General features: G+C 46.5%; 1 protein-coding gene across 1 annotated transcript in view; it reads left to right on the top strand.

Annotated features, from left to right (window-relative positions):
* The window catches only part of LOC142571232 (uncharacterized), a 301,441-nt gene that overhangs the window by 69,848 nt on the left and 204,104 nt on the right, over positions 1 to 27,489 (top strand). Inside the window, exon 3 of the mRNA XM_075679494.1 lies at positions 4,595 to 4,674. Within this exon, the coding sequence (XP_075535609.1) occupies positions 4,595 to 4,674 (80 nt within the window). The remainder of the gene's footprint in view (positions 1 to 4,594; positions 4,675 to 27,489) is intronic.

Below are 27,489 nucleotides of genomic sequence, written 5' to 3'. Positions count from 1 at the left end.
GGTTTCTGGTTATGACATTCGCAAATTGCTTGTGAATTCTGCCTAGGAGTCTTTATAAAAGTGCCTACAGTGTTTTAATTTGTAAGACAAGAACAACAGTTTTTTGACGTGAAGCCAAAACAAGTTCAAGAGATTAGCAACACATATTGCAGCAGTAACCTTCTGTGAATTATCATGGACACGTCATCTAAATTCAAATCGGAACATGATTCTGAATAACAACGATCCTAAAAGAGGACAGAAAGCTGTTAAGCACCTGAGTATAGTACAAAGCACAATTTGCCTCCTGGGTGGTAGTTCAGATGGTAGCACAGTGTTGATTCCGCTCTCGTGTCACGGGAACAGGAAGATTATTTTTTCAACTGCAAATTGCTTTATAAGAAAGACGTACGATTGTCCTTAACTTTGTGCTACTACAAGGCGAATTACATTTTTACCCTTCAATTAAATTTGATATCTTGCGTACTTCCACAGAACTGCTTTTGCCTACAACAGTTATCAAAACCTAGAAATATTAGAACGAACGACATTACTTTTTGTCTTATATGCATGTGACGAACCGCACAAGGATGGCACGTTGCACTATCGGAGAAAGAGGAAGACGAAGAATAAAGGCACCGTTCGGGCGTCCATGTTTTTCGCCGTCCGCAACCGCCTGCTCGCGTCGCACAAATCGGCAGGATAGAGACCTGGCCACCACCTCGTCGGCCTCAGATTATCATGCTACACAAAACCACGCTGTGAACCTAGGGCGCACAGCTCCACCACCGACACCGACCGGCATCATGACCGCATCACTGCAAGCCTTGGACATACCCAAGTACACCGGATCAGCGGACGATGGGCCCATGGAATATTGGCTCCGCCTCTTCGATCTCCACGCATCCGCTGCATCATTGTCGGAACGGCATATGGTCGCGTACTTCTATGACTACTTCACCGGTGAGGCATTTCTGTTCTACCTCACACATATCTTTGAAAATAACGAATCGTGGAAGAAAATCGAGGAAGAGCTCATCAGTCGATTTCACTTATACGTTGCAGACCCCTCCATTGTCCAACAGCTAGATAAGTTTCAATTGTCTCGTCGCAGTAAACCACAGCCTCCACTTAGCAATCAGCATCAGCGCCAGACAAAGGTTCATATCCTCCTGAGACCCCGCTATGGGGATTTGTCCAATATATTGGACATTGAGATATGACACAGTACTCCTGTGACAAGGCTTTCATCCTCATAAAACCGCACTGTCCAACTTATTGGACACCTGCTTGCGCCATCTATGCAGCATTGATGAAAATACATCGTTCAATTTCCCGCCTAAACAATTCCACAATGGCGGCATTCAGCGGCGCGACGTTTTACGGCCGCTGCCGGAGAAGTAAGCACTGTTTCTCGTATTTCTACCTGCTTTTAGGGCATATCTTTGATCTTATATTAAAGTTAATACAACAGCGTACGCGCAGAATACGAAATTCGAACTGTTCGCGTGCTTACTTTGTTTTACACTTCCTTTGATTTCGCGTGTCCATTATGTTGGACGCTAGGACTCAACCCGGTTATTCTTACCGCGCTTTTGCGATGGCCTTGTTATGAACAGCAGGCGAGTACTGTTGGCATTTAGCGCCTTGTGGACGAAATCGCGTCTCTTTTTTTCTTCAGGGGACCGGCCTCGCGTGTCTGATGAATTAAGCCGATAACTTATTTTTTCAATCCATGGCCTGGACCCGCGAGACACCTACAGTCGCAGGTGGTCTCATAAGGGAAAAACATATCGATATCCCTCTAGCAGATATTGTTCACATGTACAACGTCAACATGGGCGTTGTGGGCAAGGCAGACCAAATGATAAGTTACTATAGGATAAAAGCAGGCGTCAACAAGTGGACAATCAGAGCCATCTTCTACCTCTTCGACATTTCCCTCAACAGCTCCTGGGTGCAGAACACGCGGGACATACGCTCCCTAAAGAAACAGCAGAAAGGTATACTCAAAGATATGCAGTTCCACCAATCTGTTGCTGAGACTCTCGTGGCTCAAGGGAAAAAGCAGGATGAAACGGAGAGTGAGAACGAAGCCGAGTGGCATCCACCATCAAAGCAGGCTCGACTGTCTGCTCGAGAACCCCAAGAGCACTACCCACAGTTAAATACTGGCAGACACAGCTAACGCTGCCTGTTGCAGAGTACAGGGCTGCGACATAAAAACAAAGTTCTTTTGCGCCAAATGTCGGGTCTTCTTCAGCATCACCAAGGGCTAACAGATGTTTTGAAATTGCCCGCAGGAAGCGAACACAAGATCAAAATTTTTGTTGAGCGGAGGAATGCTCTTTTTTTATAGTTTATTCACTACTTTGCCTTTCGAGTTATTAAAATATTTTTGCACACGAGTTTGAGCGCAATATCTGCGGTGCGTCATTACGTGCGCGCTGGGTGAAGAAAGACCGGGTAGCATCCCAGTGTCCAATATATTGGACATCGCGCTGAGCTGAAACTATCAGGGCTATTGAAAAAACATTTAACACTTTTCACCTTCATAACCATACTGATTTATTCTGAAAATTTGGAAAAAATTTGTGCACCCAAATGCATACCGGGTCTCAGGAGGATATGAGGAGACCATCGATGAGTTTCCCATGTCATGATCCTTGCGAGAAGACGATGCAGATGTACATGCCTAGCATGATGATGGCTACCGCAGTGCCATTTTCGCCATCTACGCCTTCGACACGCCGCAGGAATTATGTCCCGGAACCTTCTGACGTGTTCACAACGTTGTCTAGTGCGCGTTGCCCACCACCGAGTTTCGCGTCACGTGACACACACACAGCTCTAAGACAACGCCGCATCTCAAGTGCGACTATCGTTTATTCAGATGAAGCGAATTCGACTTGTTGTCCGACAATAGGTCAGTGGGAAACCAGCAAAGACTTTCTTTTACTTGGTAGGCAATGCAATTTCAGCAGCAACGGATGAACCACGTACATTAGGAGACCACACCACTTTGCAACGCACAAACTTTATTCCGCGTGCAAAACACAAATGAGCCTCTGCCTCTGCAGAAACGCCGCACACGCAAAGCAGCATCACGCACTGTGGAATTACCGAAGCACCCATTCGTCATGTCGTTGCAGCAGCCTCAGGAGAGACTTCTGTGAAGCCTGGCACAATGCTTTTAGCATCAGACTAGCCACAGGAAATGAAGCAGTGTGCCAGTAGCCCACCGCTGGAGACACAAATATGCCAAACAGATACCAGGCTTATTTCTGAATCCGTCCTACAGCATTAGCTGTCACAGTCACATCAGAAAGACCTAAATCAGTCACTCCAAGATCAATCTCGACAACCTCGACGATGACTTCGACATACACGACGACAGAGAGCGCCGCCAAAATCGCAGGTACGACGAGAAGAAAGACTTAACGCGCAACCCCACTCAACGCAAGCCGAAGTCAACGAGTATATTTTCCCAGCAAGAAACCTTGCCGAGGACGGCTTAGGCAGCGATCAAGACTGGGCCTAGGACGAGGACTTCAACGGCGACGCCACACAATAAGATGCTAAGGATACGGACCATTTTCGGGCACGATAGCCCAACAACAATTCAAGGGAGAAGCAGCACGTGTCTACCAGCTGCGACAAGTGGACCGCGGTCAAAAGAACATGACAAATGACAAACATGAAACAAGCATAGGCCACACCGTGTACCGTTCCGTCCCTAGAGACGTCAACCATAAGCTGATCCATCGATGCTACGTGGCTCCTCTGCCTCATTCATTTGCGACCAGGGCACACGCTGTGATACCAGCTGTATTCATGTACGGGGCACTCATATGTCGCCCTGAACGCTACAGCCAGCCTCGCCCACAAGAGCTATGGTAGAGATGATCAGAAAGCTGCACTCTTCTATGAAGCCGATGAGGTTACAGAACTATCGTGGGTCAGTGGACTAACTGCGCATCTTTATTTTTCATTTATCAGCATCTCCTATTTCCCTCGTGCGTTGCGTGTTGCTCGCACTCTCTCGGGGGCAGGGGGAAGCGTGTGAAGAACCGCACAAGGACGGTACGGTGCACTAGCGGTGAAAGAGGAAGAATAGAGGCAGTGTTCGGGCGACCATGTTTGTGTCCGTCCGGAACTTCCGGCTCGCGTCCCATGCATATATTGAGAGGGAAGTGCACTCTCTTTAATCAATTTGAAGCGTCCGGGAAGTAGTTCGGTAACTCCGGCACATCGTGAAGAACACACTCCATTTCTATGAGGTTATAGCCTCTAGTCATACGGGCACATCGAGAAGCTATGAGCAGGTAAAACACTGAGTTATCTCGTTTCATGAAATTGCGTCTTGATATTGCTGAACGCTGAGTATATGCAGACGGTGAAAAGCAAGTAAAATATTATGAGTGTTCAAAAACGGTTTCAGGGTTTAATATGGTCCTAGGTGTTTTAGGCTTTACTTTAAGTGCACAGGTGTGGGCTGTGATGGTCTCGCGCGCGTGCATGTTGCATGTAGCTGTCTTATCTTTCGCACGTGACACAATTCAGCTGCAGTACCTCGTCGCGTTCACGCGCTTTCGCTCACATTATGCGCTTTCAGGCGCACATCGCGGAGCAGACTGTTCATGACGAAGAGAGCGGGACCCGTGGGCACCGTTCCAAGCATCGGCGCCACTCAAGGTGAGCTCCCCGCAAGGCATTTTGTTTTGCTATGCGCATCTAAGCGCTACTTCCGCTTCAGAGGTGCAAACCTACGAACGTATTATGACTGCTGGCAGTGCGCGCACACACACGCACCAACCAGCCCTTGCACGAAGAGCGGATTGGCTGCTTTGATATATACGGGAGAAATAGACCTCACGTAAGACGTGCAACCTACAAGCTTCATAATTTTGACTGTTTGACCTTAATGGTCTGTCACCATGACAAATCGTAACACAGAGAAAGGCAAACGGATAGAAATATGACAGACTAGCGATAATTACAAATATTTATACTGAACACTCATCGCCATTACGCAGATGCGATTCACTTTAAGGGAGAGTAACTCCTTATCTGGGAGGTGCATTGATTGGGTGCTTAAACACCAATAATCCACTCACACAACCCAGGCTCAAAGCATCCCTCAGATGCGAGGCACTTTGGGCCTCAATAATTTCACGAGTAACGTTATCGATGCTTCTGGTGACAAAACATTATGCTATGCAAAGAGGGGTTCAGAGGCACAATAAAGATCAAGCCTACGAGGCTGCAATCTTTCTTGACATTGATACAGTGTTATTTAAGCTGGTCGTTGATGCAGAATCCCCTTTCTCCTGCATATTGTTTACTACAAGGGGAATGCAAATGACCGCGTCACTAGCATCGGCCACGAAAGAAACGTTGTTCTTTTAAAAGTATAAGTATTGTATCTGACTGCTCTTCTCTGGCGACTGCAAAGCTTGATAAGCTTCTCAGGTGCGGAAAACACTAGATTGACTTTCTTGCGCTCTGCACTCCTTTTAGTATTACGGGAGAGCTTGTGGATGTACGTAATGACAACCACTTTCCTACCTCTATCAGATGGTACAACCTCATGACTGTCATACGACGCGCGCATGTTTCGGAGCTGAAGTGCTGCATTGGAACAGCGATGAATTCTGAGTGTAAACAGGAGTTGCTGAATATAAGGCTTGGTTGGAATGACAATTGTTTAATATTGATTGTATAATTAAATTATTTATTGAATTTTTTTTTATTTACTGAACATACTTTCTGTACGCAAAGGCACTGCAGAGAGGCGTGGTATGGTATACATAAAACATGCAGTAGAGCACAAAAGACTATGAAATGACATAATGTAATAAAATCCGGAATTTTTCTGAGTCAGTGATGGTGCTGGCGCCAGCAGGAATGTAGTTCCATTCAGTACTGGTCCTTGGCGAAAAACGAGTCATGATACTAGTTAGTATGACAAGTTTGCAAACGCACTTTGTAATGGTGGTCACCTCAAGATGTGCAGCTACGGTTTACAAAAACTCTTGGAGAACCAGATTGCAATAGTACATCTTATGATGGGTGAAACGTGAAGATCAACATTGAACCTAATTATCCATCAATAGGAAACAAGTTATCTTGCTTATACCTTACTCGAATAGGTCGCAGCTTCTTTGCAGGCTTATTTCAGGCAATAATGCGTCATTTGTGTTAGTCATGTCACGCTTTATTGGCTACACGTTGGACGCCACTTAAGAGGTGCCCTAACATTTTTTGGGGTATCTCATCTGAGCCTTTTCGCTTGAAGGTATGGGAAGCTTTTGATGTATCAGTTACTACATCTGGAAATAATTTCTCGCTGTTTCAAAAGTAGAACGCAATAAATGAACCTTCACCTGATATTTCTCTTTATTGTTCCCTTAATCCTACATTACCCGGTCGCCTAAAGCCAATAATGGTGATTTTTGACATGAAGCATGTTTCACTTCGCCTATAGTTAGTTGTATTCTAAAGCTTCAGGTAACAAAAGCCTGTTCTTTCCCCGCCTTTGTCGCGTCGATGATAAGACGATGCCACTCTTGTAGCATACACTGATGCCAGTGTTAATGGCACCATGATTCACGCAGCTCTCGTGTGCCCATTGGTATCAGAGGCAGACCAGATGTGCTCGTATGTTGCCGATACCGCACCGCCGGCCTATCTTGCAAAGCTTGACGCCATACAAGACGGCTAACCCGCGTTGCTCCCTTCTGTTCAAGATTCTCAGCTCATCATTCGCATGGACTCGACTCAAGCCATCCATGACATACGCAGTGTAGGTCGGTCCACTATACTTCAGTATAACATGCACCGTCTTCCTGCCACTACGAACATCAGGATTCTCGTCCAGTTTGTGCCTCGAGCAGCCCGGCAGGGTTTCCTTGAAGCAGATTTGGCAACCCACCCAGAGATTATAACGTAACCACTTCCGGATTTTCCTGAATATGCCTGCGGACAACTAATCTGGGGCAAAGGAAACCTCCGACGTACGACACGAGCTCTTATACCTCCGTGTGGGTCAGACTTGCCTGATCGATTAACTCCCCTCTAGGAGGTTATGTTACGGAGGCTGCGCGTCATGGTCGCGCTCACCCCGTCTGTGACCGCTACCTGGCTACAACAGTATCATCATGGTACATATGCTACATATTGCCCATTTTGTGACACAAAAATCCAAAATGTGGCAGTGACACACCTACTATGGACAGGCGCAGGACCACCTAAGCAGTCTCCGCCACCTCCGGGGGACAGGTCTCAGGTCTGGCCGTCCACCTGACCTAGGACGTTGGATTCATGGATCACATCATCGTTCACTTTCAGAATTCTTGCATGAGTGAAATCTGTTCGTGTACATTTTACATGCTTTTTGGTATGCCTAAGGGCAAGCTTTCGAGAAATAAAACTGTTATAATATTAGCGCCCATACCTTTGAAACTGTACTACCCACCTGCCCCATTTTGGTATTGCTGTGTAAAGCCATTACTCTATCCTGCATTCGTCGCATGCAGGATCATGCAGCCTTTCGCTCAGCTCTGCAGTACGTTTTTCGATCCCAGCAGAAGTGTTCTCATTTGAGAGAGCCCACTCAGCCGTTGTAGGTACCAGAAAGTTCTTCTCACAGGGTCCACAAATGACGTTAGCCCATGTGCGCTTAGTGCCCTTTATGTAGTACACATCTTTTCTTCGAACTAACTCGTCAAATTTCTTATAGAAAAGCTTGTGGTTCCCAGTCTGCAATTATAATGCCATAACTCTTTTTTGCGAAAGCTTTGGTAAGTGCGGATGTAGTGGTTTCTCCGTAACGGCTGGTGCAACAACGTGGATGTTGCAACTTCCGAAGAACAGCACCTCACGCTAGAAAATGTTACTACAATTCATTCAATTATATCAGATTGTTGCGAGAACATGATTGCCTCTTTTTAAAGGAAGAAATGCATGTATAACAGAATATCTATGCTCTGCATTGAAAATATTTTCACTTACTGTGTTTGAAACAGCAGCGTGCTACAGTGGGACACTAAGCACATTGGGGGCGGTTTCCAGAGCTGACAATACTGCGTACGCCGGACATCCTATCAAAGAGAGGATAACGTAATCACGAATTCCTATCTGTCGCATAAGCTGTTTTGTTCCTTTGTATTGGGATGCAAGATATTCATCTCTCAGACATTTTGTGCAGAAAGATCCACAAAGGCGTAAAATGTTCAACCATATCGGCACACGGGATGAGGTGCCCTCAGCAGCTTCCAATAAACCACTTGAATATTGCGCTGGCGTAGTAACTGACTAAGAAAGCGGTCATGAATATGCCGAGGGTATGAACTATTTGCCGCGAGAACACTATCGGGGCTAAAGCAGCGGGCAAAGCTTTGTAAGGCAGTATAACGATGACAAGGTTATTACTCAGCCACCAGTAAAATTTGAAAAAAATAATGCAAAATATCAGCGTAAGCGTCACCTGAAGTTGTTTTCCAAGCGACTAGTCCTGCGGCATGTCAATTTGTGAAGAGGCTACCCTGAGTGAAATAAGTACGGAAAAGTTTTCCGTAGATGAAGTAGTCGCATTTGCTATATAGAACACCATCTACCGTGCTCACGAAATTAATCTATGTTGAGAAGGTAAATGAGGCATCATGAACAGCTTTCATGCGCGCTTTATTCTGTGTTAATTTCCTTGGAGTATTGGTCAAAGCTTGTTGATGTAATTGTCAAATAATGGCTCGAAGTCTTGATGCCGATTAGATTTTGGTTGTGCTATAACAGTCTATCACTGCAGACTCTACACAACTGTTGCAGTCTCGTCTATCCCTCTGGGTGGGAAACCCGAGCAGCTCGTAATAAGACATACGGTAGAAAGCAATTCAAAACTTGTAGTCGATACTCGAACCCTTTTATAACTAACTACCCGATATTAGCAAACGAAGAGAGTGGCGAGACTTCGCCGAACCACGTACTGCCACGTAATAATACGTAATAACCACGTAATAACCGCGTAATACCGCCTCTTGCTGTATCAGCAAGAGGCGGTATTCTTTGCCGCTTACACTTGAGGCGTGTGAATGTGTCCTAGCACTACGGGGTAGGAAGTGACAAAGCTGACCTGCTTGCTTTCCAAAGGCCCACAGCCCACAACATAAATATCCCAGAATCCTGATATCTGTAAGACATCGGAAGCGAAGAGCTCACAATATTTGTTGAGAACAAAAATCGATTTCACCAATTGAAACACGTTCGGATACTGTACCACAACCATTCTTTTCCACTGCCATGAATAAACTACCGTGCGTTGAGAGAAATCCGACATCAAAATTCAGAAGAAATTTCTGAACTTCAAATAGTTTTGTTACAATTTATTGTTACAATCTATATAATGAATAATAATTTGCAATATATATATATATATATATATATATATATATATATATATATAATGTCTATACCATCCCGGATAAGCATTGCATTTGTGTAATGTAGGACACGTAGGACGGCTCAAATCCGGCAGTTGCAAAATAATTTTCTATTAATGAACGGCGGATACTACACTCTGAAGCCATTGAAGAAAATGTTTGTTAAATAATATTTTCAACAATTTACGTTTTCAAAGTTTAAGCATATATAGGCTAAGAGACTCGCGCTGAAAGACAAAGATGCAAATTGGCGCCCATCACATTTGACCATCGTTGGCCCACTACGAATAAAAATTTAGTACAATTGAAAGATTACACCGTGAGATCCTGACTTGTATGTCAAAGAATGTAAGGTTTCTTACTCATGAATGGATGTCATGCGCCTTACCGTGGTATCGCTTTGTAGAGAAAAAAGCCGTTACTCGATCGTGCATGTGTCATGTGCGCTGATGGTTCCGTCGTCTTCCTACGCATTGCGTAGTCCGAGCTAAATGTAGCCGCTCGATCGGCTATCAGAGAGGCATACCTCAGTGGTATATACGTTTTTCGATCCCTTTTTTATGGTCGCGTAGAGAGAGCCCGCTAAGCTATAGTAACTTTATTTCATCACATTCAAACTGCTCGGCATCAGGAGCTATAAGGCTTACAAGTGTAATTTTTTTTGCAAAATAATCACACTTGCTTGCTTATAGCCACTATGCGTTCGACACGTACGGTGCAGAAATCGCATGAGGAGACAGGGGCAGCAAGATAAAGGGATATCCAACCTCTTTGAGCACGGAGGAACGCGTTCGAATCTATAGGGAGCGCAAACGTAGGAGATAAAAGCAAGCGCAGGAGTCCCTAACATCTACCAGTGCGGAGGGCTGGAACGGCGCAGGGCAGTCGCGGGAGCCACAAGTAGGAATTGGGGAGATCGTTTCTTTGCCCTAGTGCCATAACACGCTTTGGAAAACAAACGGACTCACTACAACATTGAGCGATCACGATTGCAAAATTACAGCATGAGACACTCTCTAGCTCTAAGATGGGCATGTAACCCTTCGAGTGCATGAATAAGTGTAACTTGTGTTTTTTACTACGTCATTCCTGTACCCGTCTGCAGCATGCACAAGGCGCTTCACGTATCTCACCGCGGCTGCGTCCCCATCTGATACAGCCTAGCCAGTATTTATTTCCCCCGAGACACACGTCTGCAAGAGTTGAAGTCACATTCTGCATTATACATGCAGTGTCAATGATAATTTCAAGTGCTGCCGCGTTATCCTTTCCGGCACAGGCACAGGGATCCTAGTCTGACTGACAACATGGAACTCGTGCCATGCACGGAGACGCGACCGGCGCTGCGCTGTCCCCCGCATCCGTTCAGCGAGATCGTGGCCTCGCTGAAGACAACCGCTCACGAGCAGGCAGGTCGCAAGGCGTAAGTCCTTCATCGGGAACACGGCAAGTAGTGCAAGGAGATGCATCATCGAACTTCACACAGGACGGTTCCTTTTGCGTGGCGAAATATATGTTGATACGTAGTGCTCTAATACAATTACCACGCCTGGGGACCTCCACCCACGTTGCTGCAAGTATGTGTGTGTTTGTGTGCTTATGTATGTATGTATGTATGTATGTATGTAAGTATGTATGTATGTATGTATGTATGTATGTATGCATGTATGCATGTATGCATGCATGCATGCATGTATGTATGTATGTATGTATGTATGTATGTATGTATGTATGTATGTATGTATGTATGTATGTATGGATGTATGTATGTATGTATCTATGTATGTATGTATGTATGTATGTATGTATGTATGTATGTATGTATGTATGTATGTATGTAACCTTTCAAGCCCCACTTCAGTGAAAAAAATGAAATTTCTCCGGTGCTCTGCGTAATCTATCCCCGTGTCAGACGGTTTCCTCAAGCACAACGGCCCCACTGTTTAACTCTGTGTAACGAATACGCACAGGAAGCGAGGAAACAATGAACGTTCGCACGCAGCGAGTGCCACATATTTCAGAGGCCACACACGCACTTTGTGCCGGCGCCGGTAGATGACGCAGCTTGAGAGCAGAGCCCCGGCTGCAGTACACACGTCATATATAATGCGTTTCCTTGCTAGTAAAGCGGTGTTGCTACTCCGCATTAGTTCGATTCACATTAACGTCCGCTTTATAATGGTATTGGGTCTGGTTAATGCGTTAGCATTCTTTACATCGTTCACGCACTTTGCGGGGCTATGAAAATATGGACGTTTTTCATCTAGCCGTTTTTCCACCTACCTGGGTCAGAGTAGCCCGAATGGGTAGCGCATCGTGCTGCAGTACTGAGGAAACCGGGTTCGAGACCAACCAACGAACCAACAGGGTCAGTGTGGCAATGTTTACGTATATGTGCTTCTCTTTAATAAACCTGTTTGACACCGGCATGTGGGACTGGGTAGATGTGGGACTTAATAGGAGCCGCTGTTCGAAGAAACTCTTTTACGCGGACGTCGAGCGCTGGGCAGGCGCCACTCGGTCTGGGCTCGTTTACCGTTTGTCAGGCCAGCTTTTGCCAATGGATGCGTGCCACTAGGTGTGTGCAGCTATTAAATGAACGCGTTTGGACGTGAACTTCGGTAACTAAGTACGTGTCGCTGGGAATGCCGTGATGCTATGACAAACAAGATCCCTGTAATTTATCCGATGTTTAGAAGTATCGAGCCCTCGTCACAAGGGTTCCTCTCAAGGACAGCAAACCGACGCATTTCCAGACTGCCCTGCAAATGTACTGCACATGTGCCGCTTTCAATGAACGCCTTTACCGTCAAAGCTTTAGCTAGCTGCGCCATGAACGCACTGGTTATGTGCAGCTCTTGAATTAACCTCTCGCCAAGTCGGGCCACTGAGTATGTGTGCCTCTGAGTATATGTGCCACTGAGTGTGCGGCAACCGACGGATTGATTGCAGGTGTCCTAGACGATGCAGCGTGTCTATAAAGAAGCGCGAGAGCAGAGCCCCGGCTGCAATACATGTCTCATACATAACGCGTTTCCCTGGTGGCAAAGCGCTGTTGAACTTTGCTATGCATGTATGTATCGAATTAACGATGCACCCGCACGTCATTCATCTCGTCGCTGAGGCCACGCCCGCACTTTTCAGCAGTGCCACTAGATGGCGCAGCGCGTCCAGAAAGAAATGCGAACGCGTCTGCCCAGCGGTTGATTTAGGCACCACGGGCCTCGTTGATGGCCCTGGGTTCAGCGAGAGCAGTGTAAAAGTAAACATGTGCGCAACAGAGATTAGTAAGACACGATTGGAAGGTTTGTGGAAGAAAAGTAGGGAAACAACAAAGAACGGAGACGTACAAAAGCAAAGTTCGCAATAGGGGTCAGAAAATTTGGTTGTGGGAGTTCATAGTGTTTTTTTTTTGTTTTTTTCACCTGGGTAGGACATTAGGGAGTTTAATAGCAAGAGCTTAGTGGCGCAGCCCACCCCGCTGTTCCAAAGAGGATGCTCATAACATCCATCCATCTATCCGAATCAAGGGAGACGCGCACAGTCTCCGCTTGACGCGTTTCGCAGCGTTCGCACACAGCGGCTCGTCACGTCTTTCGGATGCCACCCCAGGCTTCACGACGGCAGCGCTAGATGGCACCGAGTGTTCTCAGGGAAGCGCCAAAGTCCCGCTGGAGTGAGTGAACGTCCCATTTGTAACTTCTTTCAGCGGTGGCAATATTGTCACGTAGTAGTGGCGGTGAAGAAAGCAGCGAAGCTGTAAATGATGAAACTAGCATTTTTTTAGGCAGACCTGTGCCCTCAAAAACAGGCTACACTCAAAGAACAATGATACTGGCTAACGAAGTCCGCGATTGTCAAAATCCTGATATGCCGGTCAAGCGTTTCAGCTTTTATACATAAGTCATCGTAATTTCTAGAGTAATCGCTGGTGCGCGCGTGTCTTCCAGAAACTACTACACAATTCGCGCCGCCTGTACAATCAGATTACAAAAACTTTTGTGGCAACAGAGAACGCATAGAACCGCCGATAACATTCCAGTAAGTTCCACTATTGCAGGTGCGGCTTGCACTGAGCAATCACATTTGTTAGACGGTTAACCACGACACCCGATGAAATATAAACAAGTACACGTGTCAATATGTTGTTTCAATATATTGATTCAATGCTAACGCTTACCTTCGGTAGTCGTCAAGAGGTGGGTGCTGCCGCATCGCATGACGACTGTCGACGGTAATGCGAATAGCATTTGTGCAATTCAACGAGAGGCCGTATTCCTGAAGTGACGTTTATTTAACACATCTAGTGATAGTTCTGGAACATTATTTGCTTCGACTGAGACTTTCCTTCTCCATACTTCGACATCGTTCCTCTTTGCTATGTCACTGGCTTGCCGAAGTACCCATGAGAATGGCGGTATCAAGATGACTGCACGCGCCGATGCCAGAACGATGGAATAACGAAGAAGGAATGACGTCAATGGGAGAAGACAAGCGGTAAAACGACGACCGCATGACAACCATGAGATGCGGATCTTTATTTTATGACCATGGTGTAACGACAACAGCGTGACGACTAAGACGTGAGGACAACGACATGACGACGAGTGTGGAACGACAACTGGATTAAAAAGCTGGATTGACGACGATGGCCCGACTTCAGCGGCACGACGACGACGGTGTGACAACGAATGAATGGTAATGTCTGTAGTAGCATGACTACGATGGCAGGATTTTCGCAGCATAATCACGATTGAATGACGACGACGAATGGTTACAATAAAAGGGCCGACAAGAAATCATGCCGATGAATCGAGTAATATGGTATCATCACGATGGGAGGACGACGGTGAAACGACTTCGTGTCGACATGGAACGATGGCGACGGTATGACAAAGGCTATGTCACGACGATGGCTCACGAGGACGGTATGACGAGAGTTCGATGGGGACATTACAAGAACAACGATGTAATGTCTACGATGACCTCACAATAGCAGTATGACCACGACTGCGTGACGACGACTGTATGACGACGCAATGACGACGATGGCGTGAAAACAGCATGAAGACAATCGGATGACGACACTTGCATGATGACAATGACGCAACGATGACTGTAATACAACACCTCTATGACGACGTTCGCGTGACCCCGACGGCATGACGAGAGTCGAATGGCGAAGCTGGCGTGACGACGATGGCATGACGACGACTGTCCATGCATATATTAGCGATTCTCTGGCGATAACTGCATGACAAGGGCGATATAACAAAAACTGAATTTATTTATTTGGATAATTTTAATTTTTTTGAATATACTCAAGGCCACACCGCTTATAGAGGGGGTGAGTTACATTGCAATAAAATAGCATAACAAACAAAACAGAAGAAATAATAAATCCTAATATACATCCTAAAACGCGTCAATATATACACGACATAGTGGAACAAGCAGTGAGATGGTATAATTAGGCAAATAAAATCAACAAAGAAAGATAGAAACATCCAATTACATCTAAACATAATACAGGAGTGGTGGAAAAAAGTTAGTTACATCCAATTAGAAAAGAGAATCATGATTGCAGTCTTCAAGGACTTGCTGTCCTGTAGCAGCAACGCAAACGGGAAGGTGATTCCAGTCTTTGATGATCTTTGGTAAGAGTGAATCTAAGAAAAATTGCTGCGACAAAAAGGAAGGCCTACTTAGGATGGCCCACGCGCGATGACAAGTAGGGTGGTGCTGAGAAGAACTCAGCCCGAAGAATTGGATTGTGAAAATAAGACACGTGAAAGAGAGAAAAGCAAGAACCTTTGCGTCATATTATCAGGTTAGGAAGGACCAGAGAAGACTCATTGTTACAATAAAGTTACGAAGATTGACATCCACGGAACGACGAAAGCAGTATAACGACGAAGAACTATGCATGTTAGCGACTCTCTGACATGACAGCATAGAAATCGTGCTATAATCAAGATTGTATGACGACAGCATGGTTACAATAGAATGATAAAGTAAAATTGACTTCTCTAGAACGACGAAAGCTGTATGATGATGGCACCTGATGACAATGGGATGACGTGATTGACGTGGTGACAAAGATAAAACGACAGTGCTACGACGACGGCATGGCGACACTGTGTGAAGACACTGGCCTGATGACGCCAGCATGGCGTGAGTCGGATGACGAAGATGGAATGATGATGATGCAGAAGGCACGACGGCACCACGACCACGAATAGGTGCCTAGTTGCCGAAGCACTTAGACAACTTGGACCACTGTCGCACTAAAAAGTCATGACCACGACTACAAGACGAGGTTAGATCATGAAGCTGGATTGACAACGATCGAATGACCGCGGCGCCTTCACGTTGGCGGTGTGAAAGGGAATGTATGACGAGTGTATGGCAAGGATGTCCTGACAACGACGGCATCACGTGAGTCGAATGACAAAGCTGGAATTACGAGATGCATCGACACAAACGACTACGATTGCATCGCAACCTGAAGCGCATACCAGTGGCCCAAGCAAGCAGACAACTTGGGCCACTGCGTCGACGTTAGGGGCTAGGCAGGCAGACAGGCAGGCAGGGAAGGGCAGGCCTTGGTGGGCTGGCTAACTGGCCCACTGGACACATTAGTCTTTTAACCGTCTCCAAGATGTGTTGAGAAGGTTAGCAAGACGTCTTGCAGTCACCCTATGTTGTCTATAAGACATCTTCTAGACGTTTGTTAAAACATTTAAGACATATTGTAGCCATCTTGAAACTTTGTCGAATGTCGTGAAACATCGGGTAGCCGTCGTGAAGGTCGTCTAGTGTACCGCCAAATAAGAAATACAAGATGTCTTGCAAGACATCGCGCAGCCGTTGTAAAACGCCGATAGGATGTTTTGCAAGACATCCTGTAGTCGTTCTGGAAACGGTTATTTTGTAGCCTTTTTATAAACGTATATCTGACAGAATAAACATATTTTTGAAGAGCAAGGTGCACCTTCTAGTCAGTATTTATGTAACCTAGCGCTGTAATTTGTACACGGCCTTTAGGGCCCCAAGGTGACTTACGTACGTCATTTCCAGGCTCTTTAAAAAGTGGCGGCACAGTGTCTAGTCAGGACTGTTTAACATTCATTAGAACCACCAGCACCTTAAAACTGAATCGATTTCTCTTGTTCATTGGGCGAGGGAGCAGTTGCAAAAATGACAGCCACATCTACCAAACATGTCAATTAACAACACAAACGCTATTGTCACTGGATGCATTAGCATAAAGATGACATTTTAATAGTCTCTAGACGCCAAAACTCAGTCATAGTGTTACGAGGGGATCTTCAGAAAAGGGGGTTTTTTACACTATGTACAAAGAGACAAACTGAGGCAGCAACAACAGATATGGCGGTCGATAGAGCTCACTTCATCCTCCTCTTGTCTGCTCTACGCTTTAGCATCTTCTTCTATATTCGCAGGACAATTGACTTATAACACTACCATGCAGTGGTGAACGCGCTGACTTTGTGCAGGTGAACAAAGGCTACATGAAAAAAAAAGTTGCGGATAAGGTATTAAGGGCTGGTCGGGGCGCGATCGGGCTTGTGACGGACAGCGTCCACAATGTCCGTGAAGGGATGCGCAGATGATGACGAAGCCAGAAGTCTAGCGATTTCATAACTTACATCAGTCACTTGGTGGCACGTGCGTACAGGAAGACCAGCTCTTCCGACAGTCCGGCACGTCGTGCTGGGGAACACAGGAAGAAGAGCTATCCGAGGAAAAAGGGGGTGATCCCTTGGTCGCTGTTGTAGCGAGAGTGCTAGTAGATTTGGGACTCAGAAAATCGAGTGCGCGCGACTTGGCAAGCATATTTGGCACGGGCAATGGTCTCTGGAGCATGTTCAGTGGGCGCGCAATCAAAAGAAGGCACCAGGGTGCCCACGGGTAATGAACGGTTCCGACAGTATAAGAGAAAGAATGGCGAACAACCAGCAGTGTCATGCCTAGAAATGTTGTACGCGAAGGTCACAAAGGGTAATGAAGCGTCGCAACCCTGGTGGTAGACAGATACATACACGGCCAACATGTCGGTGAGTGTTCAGACGTTCTGTCAAGCTGTCTGTTTGTAGATGGTACACCGTAGTGAATTTATGGATGTCGCGCAGGATTTTAGAATCTCCATCACCATGTCCATCACGCGCTGGAACGTTACATCTGCCGAGCACAGTCCAAGTGGCATGACCTTGAACTCACAGAGACCGTCTTGCGTGATGAAGGCGGTCTTGGAGCGATCTCTCTCGTCGACTTATATTTGCCAGTAGCCAGACTTGAGATCCATTGACGAGAAGTACTTAGCGTTGCACAACCGATCCAATTCATTCTATATCTGTAGGAGGGGGTATACGTCCTTCTCCCTGACCTTGTTCAATCAACGATAATCGACGCAGAAACGTAGCTTCTCGTCCTTTTCTTCACCAGGACTACAGGAAATGCCCATGGGCTTTTCGACGGACTTATGATGTCGTCGCGCAGCATTTGGTTGACTTGTTGCCTTATAGGTGCACGTTCTAGCATCTAAACTCGGTAAGGGCTCTGGCGGATTGGTCTATTGCACTCTTCGGTTATGCGATGCTTTGCAACTGGTGTTCGTCGAATCCTCGATGGCGGTGAAAAGCGGTCTTTGCATCGTCGGAGAATATTTCTGAGCTGCTGCTGCTTACTCACGGGGAGACTTTGATTTATGTCGAAGTCTGGTTCGGGAACTATGGTTGTCCAGGAAGATGAGGAAGAATCCGAGAGGACAAACGCATTGGTGGTTTCAAGTTCCTTGATCTATGCGATCATAGTGCATTTGTTGACGTGCTTGGACTCCTGGCTGGAGTTGGTCAGCATCAATTTCGCTTTTCCTCCATGAAGGGGAGCGATCCTTCTTGCGACGCAAATTTTAAGATTTTTAAGATTGACCAGAAGACGGTGATCACTCTCGATTACGCCTTCTACGTCTGCAGGTGTTTTGGTGCCCATGAAAATGACCATGCTGAAGCGAGGCGGGAGGCTCACTTGATCTTCTAGCGCACTAAAAGTGTGGCGACTACGAGCGCTGTCCGGCGGTATCACTTGATCTTCCGACAGCGCTATCGACTTCGACTTCATGTCGATGATTGCGCGGTGTTCGTTCACGAAGTCCATGCCGAGAATGATGTCTTGTGGACGCTGTTGGGGGATAACGAAGGTATAGGGGTAGATCCGGTCATGAACAGTAATTCTCGCCATGTGGATTCCAGTGGGCAATATTAGCTGTCCTCCAGCTGTCCGGATTTGAGGGCCTTCCAATGCAGTCTTAACTTTATTCAACTGGGCGGCATCGGGTCCGCTCATCATGGAGTAGTCTGCTCATGGGTCCACTAAAGGGGTGACTGCATGGCCATCGAGAAGCGCCTCAAGGTTGGTGGTTCTTTGTACTACGTTGCAGTTGGTCATCGGCGTCGGATCACGGGTGCGTCTTGTTAACGTCTGGGTGGAACGTCGCATGATCAGGTGTTCTTTTGTTATCGTATTCTTTATTTTAGGCTTCGTCGGGACCGCAATGTCTCGTTGATATATCGTTGAGATAACCTTTTCGGCGTCGTCGTCGGCGGCGGAGGATCTTCTTGAATTGGCCGAACAGCAACCGGACCTCCATCGGTTGTTGCTTTAGTTTTCCGCATATGGGGTCGCCGACCGGCCCCCCGGGCTTGACTAATGTATGATCGTCCTTGCAGCGACAGGTAGGGGCGTGGTGACGGTGAACCTGACGGTCGTCCAGGGCTCTAATGAGCGGCGGCGAGGTAGTCGGCGACGTCACGAAGGTGCTCCTGAAAATTTGGATGTGGCGCGTTGACGGCGAACCCTTTTATTCTCATATTGTGGTATGGGCATCGGGGGTACACATGGCACGTTTCGCAACAATCGTAGCAGAGCGAGCGGGGGTCGGGGGCGCGCCGAATGTCTGCCTTCCTCGGGGCTTTTCGCTGGCCGACAGGTGGGGGGGGGGGGTTTCGGCATCTGGCGATGCAATCGCGGCTACGTGGTGCGCTGGTACGGGCGCGGCGGTGGTATCTGGCGGCCAGCGATGGCGGCGTATGGCATCGCTTCCCGCGGTGGTGATGGAGGTTGCATCTCAATAACCCGAAGTGATGGTTGAGCCTCTTTGACGATTTTCTTCGGTCGACCTACAGTCACTCACGCTTCGAATCGACTGATTTCTGGTCGGCACTACTAAAATAAATATGGTGATCTTCGTGGGTGTCTGCTCATGCATGAAGACACAAGAGCATACCGCTATGCGCATATTTTTTCTTGGTTGTCACACACTTGAATTAATAATGGTGGAAGACCTAAGTTAGTCTGCATCGGGTTCGTACAATAAGTCAAGAATCAAATATTTTAAATTTCACGAGCTAAACAGGAAACTTTAGGTGAACTTGTAATCAAAATTAGTGAAAATGGGGGAATTTAGGAGCCAGAAGCACGACGTGATTATCAGGTACGCCTTAGTTGGAGACTTTGGATTAACTTTGACCACATTTCACTCTCTAACGTGCACCCAATGCAGAGCACCACGGCTGTTTTTACCTTTCACCACCACTGAAAAGCGGCCGCCACCGCCGCCGGGATTTGGTCCGGCGTCCTCATATCCAGCTTTCCTGGACACGTATCAACTAGCGCCCCAAGCGGGCCCGGCACGAAGGTAGCGCGTTTTCAATGGAACGAGCGGGTGTTTCGCGAATAACCAAAGCTGCAGATCGATTATTGAAAAAGGCAGGTGACAGACGTGTTCGAGAAGACAATTCACACGAGCCAAGTGCTGTGATCACGCTATGGCACGTAGGAATTTTGTTCCCACAGCGGTTAAAGATTTAGCAATGGAAGCCTTAGCACCCTCTGCTGCGTCGCAGGTCCGACCGCCGCCGTGGTCAGTTGCTTTGCAGCTGCTGGGGATTGAGGGCCGGGGTTTGATTGTTGTGTTCATATAGGAGGTTGTGGCCAAGTACTGCACCAGGGTGGCCAGTCCTGCTCTGGTGAGGGAGGGCGTTACCGGCTCTGGTCACCGGGATCAGGCCACACACCAGGCTTGTTTATGCAATTTTATCAACACGCGGATTTTTTTAATCCGATGGAAAATTGCCGGCATCGGGATTCGAACCACGGACCTCTTTGCACGCGAGGCGGGTGTTCTTCCTCTACGTCAACGTGCACGCTGCCGTCCCCTGCAGGGGCGGCAGAAAATTAGGTGGGCGGATGAGATTAAGAAGTTTGCAGGGACGACATGGCCACAATTAGTACATGATCGGAGTTGGTGGAGAAATATGGGAGAGGCCTTTGCCCTGCAGTGGGCATAACCAGGCTGATGATGATCATGATGATGATGATGATGAATGGAAGCCTGTGGATACGACGAAAATTAGCACTCGATTTTCGAGGCAAGAACGATGCCTGTGATAAAACTATGGCGTCTATCGTATACCTAGTGCAGGACATGTAGTCCGGATACTCAGCTTTCGATTGATGCCTATTTTGACTCTCCACACATGGTGTAACATTCTTCCCAAAAGCGATTTTTGTAACACTGTAGTGAAAATTCACGTGGTATCTATAAAAACAAGAGCGTACCGCTTGGCAAAGCTTCGGAAGCCGTGGCCGAATGGTAGAATCGCGCGCACCTATAGTCCCGCGTCATGGTGGCGGTCGTTCGATTCCTGCTTCGCACTTTTTTTTAAAGCTGCATAGGGCCAAGTTTTGTAGTCTCTCACTAGATGGCAGAAACACAAAACTCAAGATTTGCTTTCGGTTCGGGTTTTCCAGTGGTGCTCTTGAAATATTGTTTTCCATTTTCCTTCCTAAAACGTAGCAGTGTCGTGTCTATTTGTTAAGCCATCGCTTTTATGAAGATTTTGTTCATTGGACATCACAACTAGAACCTTGCGCATAGCTTTGTGTTATGGAAAAAGAAACTTTCGTGCTTGGAAGCGTAGAACCTTGGAGAACAAAATGGCTATTCTTATTGCGTTCTTCTGGAAGGTCCGTTTTCTTCGACTTTCGGCTGTCTTTAATGGCACACACTCCGAGTGAATCAGGTCTACCTAGGCCACAATGCCACCCAGTGGCCAGTGCTATTCCAATGCAACATTCGTGTGGAACAAAGGGTCTGCTAGGCTGAGTCGCTGCCCGAACGTTAATTGTGTTAATTTCTAAAGATTCATCCGAATAAGAAATGCACCAACTAGGAGAAGATATGCAGCGTCTGGATTAATAGCTACTGTTAATGTGTTCCCTACAGCCAAGTGGTATGAATCCGTAGGTGTGGCCGTAAAAAAACCAATTCAATAAATGTCCCGTGCTCTGTCTGCCCTGGCGCTCTTCAGAAAAAATAGCTTGGCCAGCCGTCAGCATTTAGTATCAACATATGGCGTCCCTCGTTCGGTGCACTTATTTTCAATGCGCAGTATTCTTTGGCGAGTACCCCTGTAATTTGGTAGCAAAATCGTGAAAAATCGTGTCTGTAACGCCAAAACCCTTGACGCATTTCCCATATAGATACATAGGTCTTCATAAAAAGGGTTGGGGTGGCCAACTTGAAGTGGTAAGTGGCATCAACATAACTTTGCGCGTAATACAGGGATGGGCCAAGCTGAATTTGGTAGTGATATGGGAGTCGCGCAACCTCAATTTGGGGTGAAATGCTAATGAGTCAAGTTGAATTTGAGGCAGATATAGGGGTGGCTCAACCTAAATTTGAGGTGATATACCGGTGGGTAAGCCTAAGTTTAGGGGAATATGGGGGGGGCAGCCTGGATTTGGGGATGATATGGGGGTGGGAGAGCCTAAACTTGGGGTGATATCGGGGGGGGGGGAGGGGCTACCTAACCATGGGGGTGATATGGGGCTGGGCCAAGCTGAATCTGGGGTGTATGGGGGTGGGCTAACCTAAATTTAGGAGTGATTTGCGGTGGGACATCCTAAATTTAAGGTGATAGAGGGGTGGGCCAGGCTAAGTTAGGGGCTGATATGGGGGTCGGCCAACCTCGATTCGGGGATGATGCGGGGGTGGGCTAACCTAAATTTGCGGGGCGACATGGGGACGGGCTAACCTAACCATGGGGGTGCTGTGCAGCTGGGCCAAGCCAAATTCATCATCATTATCGTCAACCTGGTTACGCCCACTGCAGGGCAAAGGCCTCTCCCATACTTCAACTAGCCCGGTCATGTACTAATTGCGGTCATGTCCTCTCCCTGCAAACTTCTTAATCTAATCCGCCCACCTAACTTCCTGCAGCCCCCCGCTACGCTTTCCTGCCCTTGGAATCCAGTCCATAACCCTTAATGACAATCGGTTATCTTGCCTCCTCATTACATGTCCTGCCCATGCCCATTTTTTTTCTTGATTTCGACTAAGATGTCATTAACTCAAGTTTCTTCCCTCACCTAATCTGCTCTTTTCTTATCCCTTAATGTTACACCCATCATTCTTCTTTCCATAGCTCGTTGCGTCGTCCTCAATTTAAGTATAACCCTTTTCGTAAGCCTCCAGGTTTCCGCCCCGTAGGTGAGTACTGGTAAGACACACCTTTTATACACTTTTCTCTGGCGGGATAACGGCAACCTGCTGTTCATGATCTGAGAATGCCTTCCAGACGAACCCCAGCCACCCATTCTTATTCTTCTGATTATTTCAATCTCATGATCCGGACCCGCGGTCACTACCTGCCCTAAGTAGATGTATTCCCTTACTGCTTCCAGTGCCTCGCTACCTATCGTAAACTGCTGTTCTCTTCCAAGACTGTGAAACATTATTTTAGTTTTCTCCAGATTAATTTTTAGACCCACTATTCTGCTTTGCCTCTCCAGTTCAGTGAGCATGCATTGCAGCTGGTTCCCTATGTTACTAAGCAAGACAATATCATCAGCGAATCGGAAGTTACTAAGGTATTCTCCATTAACTCTTATCCCCAATTCTTCCCATTCCAGGTCTCTGAATACCTCCTGTAAACACGCTGTGAGAAGCATTGGAGAGATCGTATATCCCTGTCTGATGCCTTTTTTATTTGGATTTTGTTGCTGTCTTCACGGAGTATTACGGTGGTTGTGGAGCCGCTGTAGATATCTTTCAGTATTTTTACATACGGCTCGTCTACAGCCTGATTCCGCAATGCCTCCGTGACTGCTGAGGTTGCGACTGAATCAAACGCTTTCTCGTAATCAATCAGCTGATTGATAGTATGAATATGGTCTGTTGTTGAATAGCATTTACTAAATCCTGCCTGGTCCGTTAGTTGACAGAAGTCTAAAGTTTTCCTGATTCTATTTGCGATTACCTTAGTAAATAGATTGCAGGCAACGAAGAGTAAGCTGATCGGTCTATAATTTTTCAAGTCTTTGGCATCCCCTTTCTTATGGATTAGGATTATGTTAGCGTTCTTCCAAGATTCCGGTACGCTCGAGGTCAGGAGGCATAGCGTATACAGTGTGGCCAGTTTTTCTTGAACAATCTATCCACCATCCTTCAGCAGATCTGCTGTTACCTGATCCTCCCCAGCTGCCGTCCCCCTTTGCATATCTTCCAAGGCTTTCTTCACTTCTTCGGGCGTTACATGTGGGATTTCGAATTCCTCTATACTATTCTCTCTTCCATTATCGTCGTGGGTGCCACTGGCACGTATAAATCTCTATAGAACTCCTCAGCCACTTGAACTATCTCATCAATATTAGTGTTGATATTGCCAGCTTTGTCTCGTAATGCATACATCTGATTCCTGCCAACTGTTAGTTTCTTTTTCACTTATTTTAGGCTTCCTCCGTTCCTGAGAGCATGTTCAATTCTATCCATATTATACTTCTTTGTGTCAGCTGTCTTACGCTTGTTGATTAACTTAGAAAGTTCTGCCAGTTCTATTCTAGCTGTAGCGTTTGAGGCTTTCATACATGGTGTTTCTTGATCAGATCTGTCGTCTGCTGCGATGGCTTACTGGTATCCTGTCTAACGGAGTTACCACCGACTTGTATTGCACTCTCCTTAATGATGCCCGTAAGGTTGTAGTTTATTGTTTCAACACTAAAGTCCTCTTCTTGAGTTAAAGCCGAATACCTGTTCTGTAGCTTTATCCGGAATTCCTCTATTTTTCCTCTTACCGCTAACTCATTGATCGGCTTGCTATGTACCAGTTTCTTCCGTTCCCTCCTCAGGTCTGGGCTAATTCGAGTTCTTGCCATACTATGGTCACTGCAGCGCACCTTGCCGAGGTCGGCCACATCTTGTATGATGCCAGGGTAAGCGCAGAGTATAAAGTCTATTTCATTTCTAGTCTCGCCATTCGGGCTCCTCCACGTCCGCTTTCGGCTATTCCGCTTGCGGAAGAAGGTATTCATTATCCGCATATTATTCTGTTCTGTAAAGTCTACTAATAGCTCTTCCCTGATATTCCTAGTGCCTATGCCATATTCCCCCACTGACTTGTCTCCAGCCTGCTTCTTGCTTACCTTGGGATTGAAGTCGCCCATCAGAATAGTGTATTTTGTTGGCTTACTCATCGCCGATTCTACGTCTTCATAGAAACTTCACTTCCTGGTCATTGTGACTGGATGTAGGGGCGTAGACCTGTACGACCTTCAATTTGTACCTCTTATGAAGTTTGACAACAAGACCTGCTACCCTCTCGTTAATGCTATAGGATTCCTGTATGTTACCAAGCTATATTCTTATTAATCAGGAATCCGACTCCTAGTTCTCGTCTCTCCGCTAAGGCCCGGTAGCACATGACGTCCCCACTTTTTAGCGCTGTATATGCTTCTTTTTTCCTCCTAACTTCACTGAGCCCAATTATTGGTGAATTGGGGGGTGATATATGGGTGGACTAACATTAATTCGGGTGTGATTCGCGGTGGGCCATCCTAAATTGGAGGTGATCGAAGGGTGGGCCAACCTAGATTTGCAGGTGGTATTGGAGGCGGGCCAATCTGTATTTGGGGGTGATATGGGGTTGGTCCCACCTAAATGTGGGGGCAACCTCGAGGTCAGTGAATTTGAATTTGGGGGCGATATGGGGGTGGGCCAACCGATATTGCGGGGTGCATCGACTCGAAATTTTGGGGCGATTTGTTGAACTTCGTGGGTGGACCACTTCAAAATTAGGGGTGGCCGAATTGAAATTTGGGATTGGGCCAACTTGAAGTTTAAGGCTGGGCGAAACGAAAATCGGGCGTTGTCGACATTAAATTTGGGGGTGGGCTAATTTAAATTTGATTGTGTGACAACTTGACATTTGGGGGTGGCCTAATTAATGTTTGGGGATGGGCTAATTTAAGTTTGATTGTGTGACAACTTGAAATTTGGGTGTGGCGTAATTAATGTTTGGGGATGGGCTAATTGAAATTTGGGGGCCTGTCTACGAATAGTTCGACAACACCAGTGGTGTTTCTGCATCCTTTTCATCATCGCAAAGCACGCATATTAATAATTGTTAGCCAATACCCCTTATGGTGAGCTGCCACTCGAGCCTTCTCAGCCCACTGAGCTAATAATGTCAGAGGAGTGCTCTCATAGTAACGATTGCGACGTTCAATGTGGAGATCGACAAGAACTTACCGCAGACGGAGCTGACCATTTTCACACCAATGTCATCGCTAACACCACTCGCTCGTGCTAGACGCAAGAGAAGCTTACAATGATCATAATTCAACTTTCAATCGCACGCCAGTCGACACGCTCACAGTGCACAATTTCACCAATCATCTGAATAGGAACCTTGCTGGATGTTTTACTGTTATGTTGCGTCGTTTTTCACGAAGGCCTTCTCCCGCAAAGAGAATACATTTTTGACATTGACGAGGCAAGCTAGTATATAACAAAAACGAAGCAAATGTATAAACGGTTATAGGGATTTTTCAAAAAAATATTTAAGTAAATAAGATTTCAGATCGTATTGTTTCGACCGGGGATGACAATGATTTCTTCCCGCCTGTCACAGTGCTTAGACCGAAATCGTAATCCTTTTGCTCAAGCTTGTTGCCCCAATACTACATGGGCTAAATGCGCAAAAGTACTGTGCGTGGTCACAGCTTCAAAGCCAGTCTATTTTGTGTACTGTTGTTAATATTGTAGTAATGTGGAGTTTTCCTCTTCATTAGAGCAGAGAAAGAAAGATATTACAGTTGGTAGCTAAGCGCAAAGTACATTGGGAAATCTGATACCAGCGATATTTTTTAATTTGCAGGTTGGTCTTCTCGGCTGGTAGATCGCTGTCCGATCACTTCAACAAATTTTGTTTGTGTGCAACTGCAGTAGAAACGTCGATACTACCGTTTCATTGCCAGGACCTTGATGTCCTCAACACACACAAGAATGACACCAGATAATTGGCACACGCAGTTTTATAAACTGATATTGTTTTGCTAATTTGAGTGTAGGGAGGTGTCTGTGAACGGAGCATTTTCTTAGTATCAGTCCAGTGTTAGCAATGAGAAGCAGTTCGGTCGACCATACTCATGAGGGCATACTAGCCATTGTGGCGCTTTACTGTAGAGCAATTGAAGTGTTGAAATCTTGGTGTGCCTTACCCTTTCCGCAGGTCGTCCATCCATTATGTTATGGTGACGATCAACGTTGTGTCCGTCAGGCCTCCTCCTCATCTTTAGCTTCATCATCGCGAGAGCGGACAGAGAAAGGAAGCCTTCTTCACAATCAGCCCCAGCGGGATTCCACCACTCGTAACTGCAGCGATTTCCATTCAGTGCCTGGGCGTGCTAATCACATCTTTACTTTCACAATCGCTAGAGCACGCAGAAAAAGGAGAGATTTTGGTCGCTATCACTACCACGAACCCATGTCAATGCAGGTTAAGTACGTGCAGGGGCTGGGCATGCCAACTCCTGCGCTACCACCTGCCGCCGCCACCTTAGATTTTCCATGCATACTTGATTCTTGTTTTCATCACACACGCATGCCGGACAAACGCGGATAAGAAAAAAATCTCAGTGCCCTTCCACTCTGTGAAGAAGGATGACCAGCAAAGCTGTGTATGTGGTCCCTTAATGGGGAACTGCACCT

Source organism: Dermacentor variabilis, chromosome 2 (genome assembly GCF_050947875.1).
Source record: "Dermacentor variabilis isolate Ectoservices chromosome 2, ASM5094787v1, whole genome shotgun sequence".
NCBI lineage: Eukaryota > Metazoa > Arthropoda > Arachnida > Ixodida > Ixodidae > Dermacentor > Dermacentor variabilis.
The sequence above is the reverse complement of the archived record's forward strand: the minus strand, read 5'-3'. Positions and strand labels throughout refer to the sequence as shown.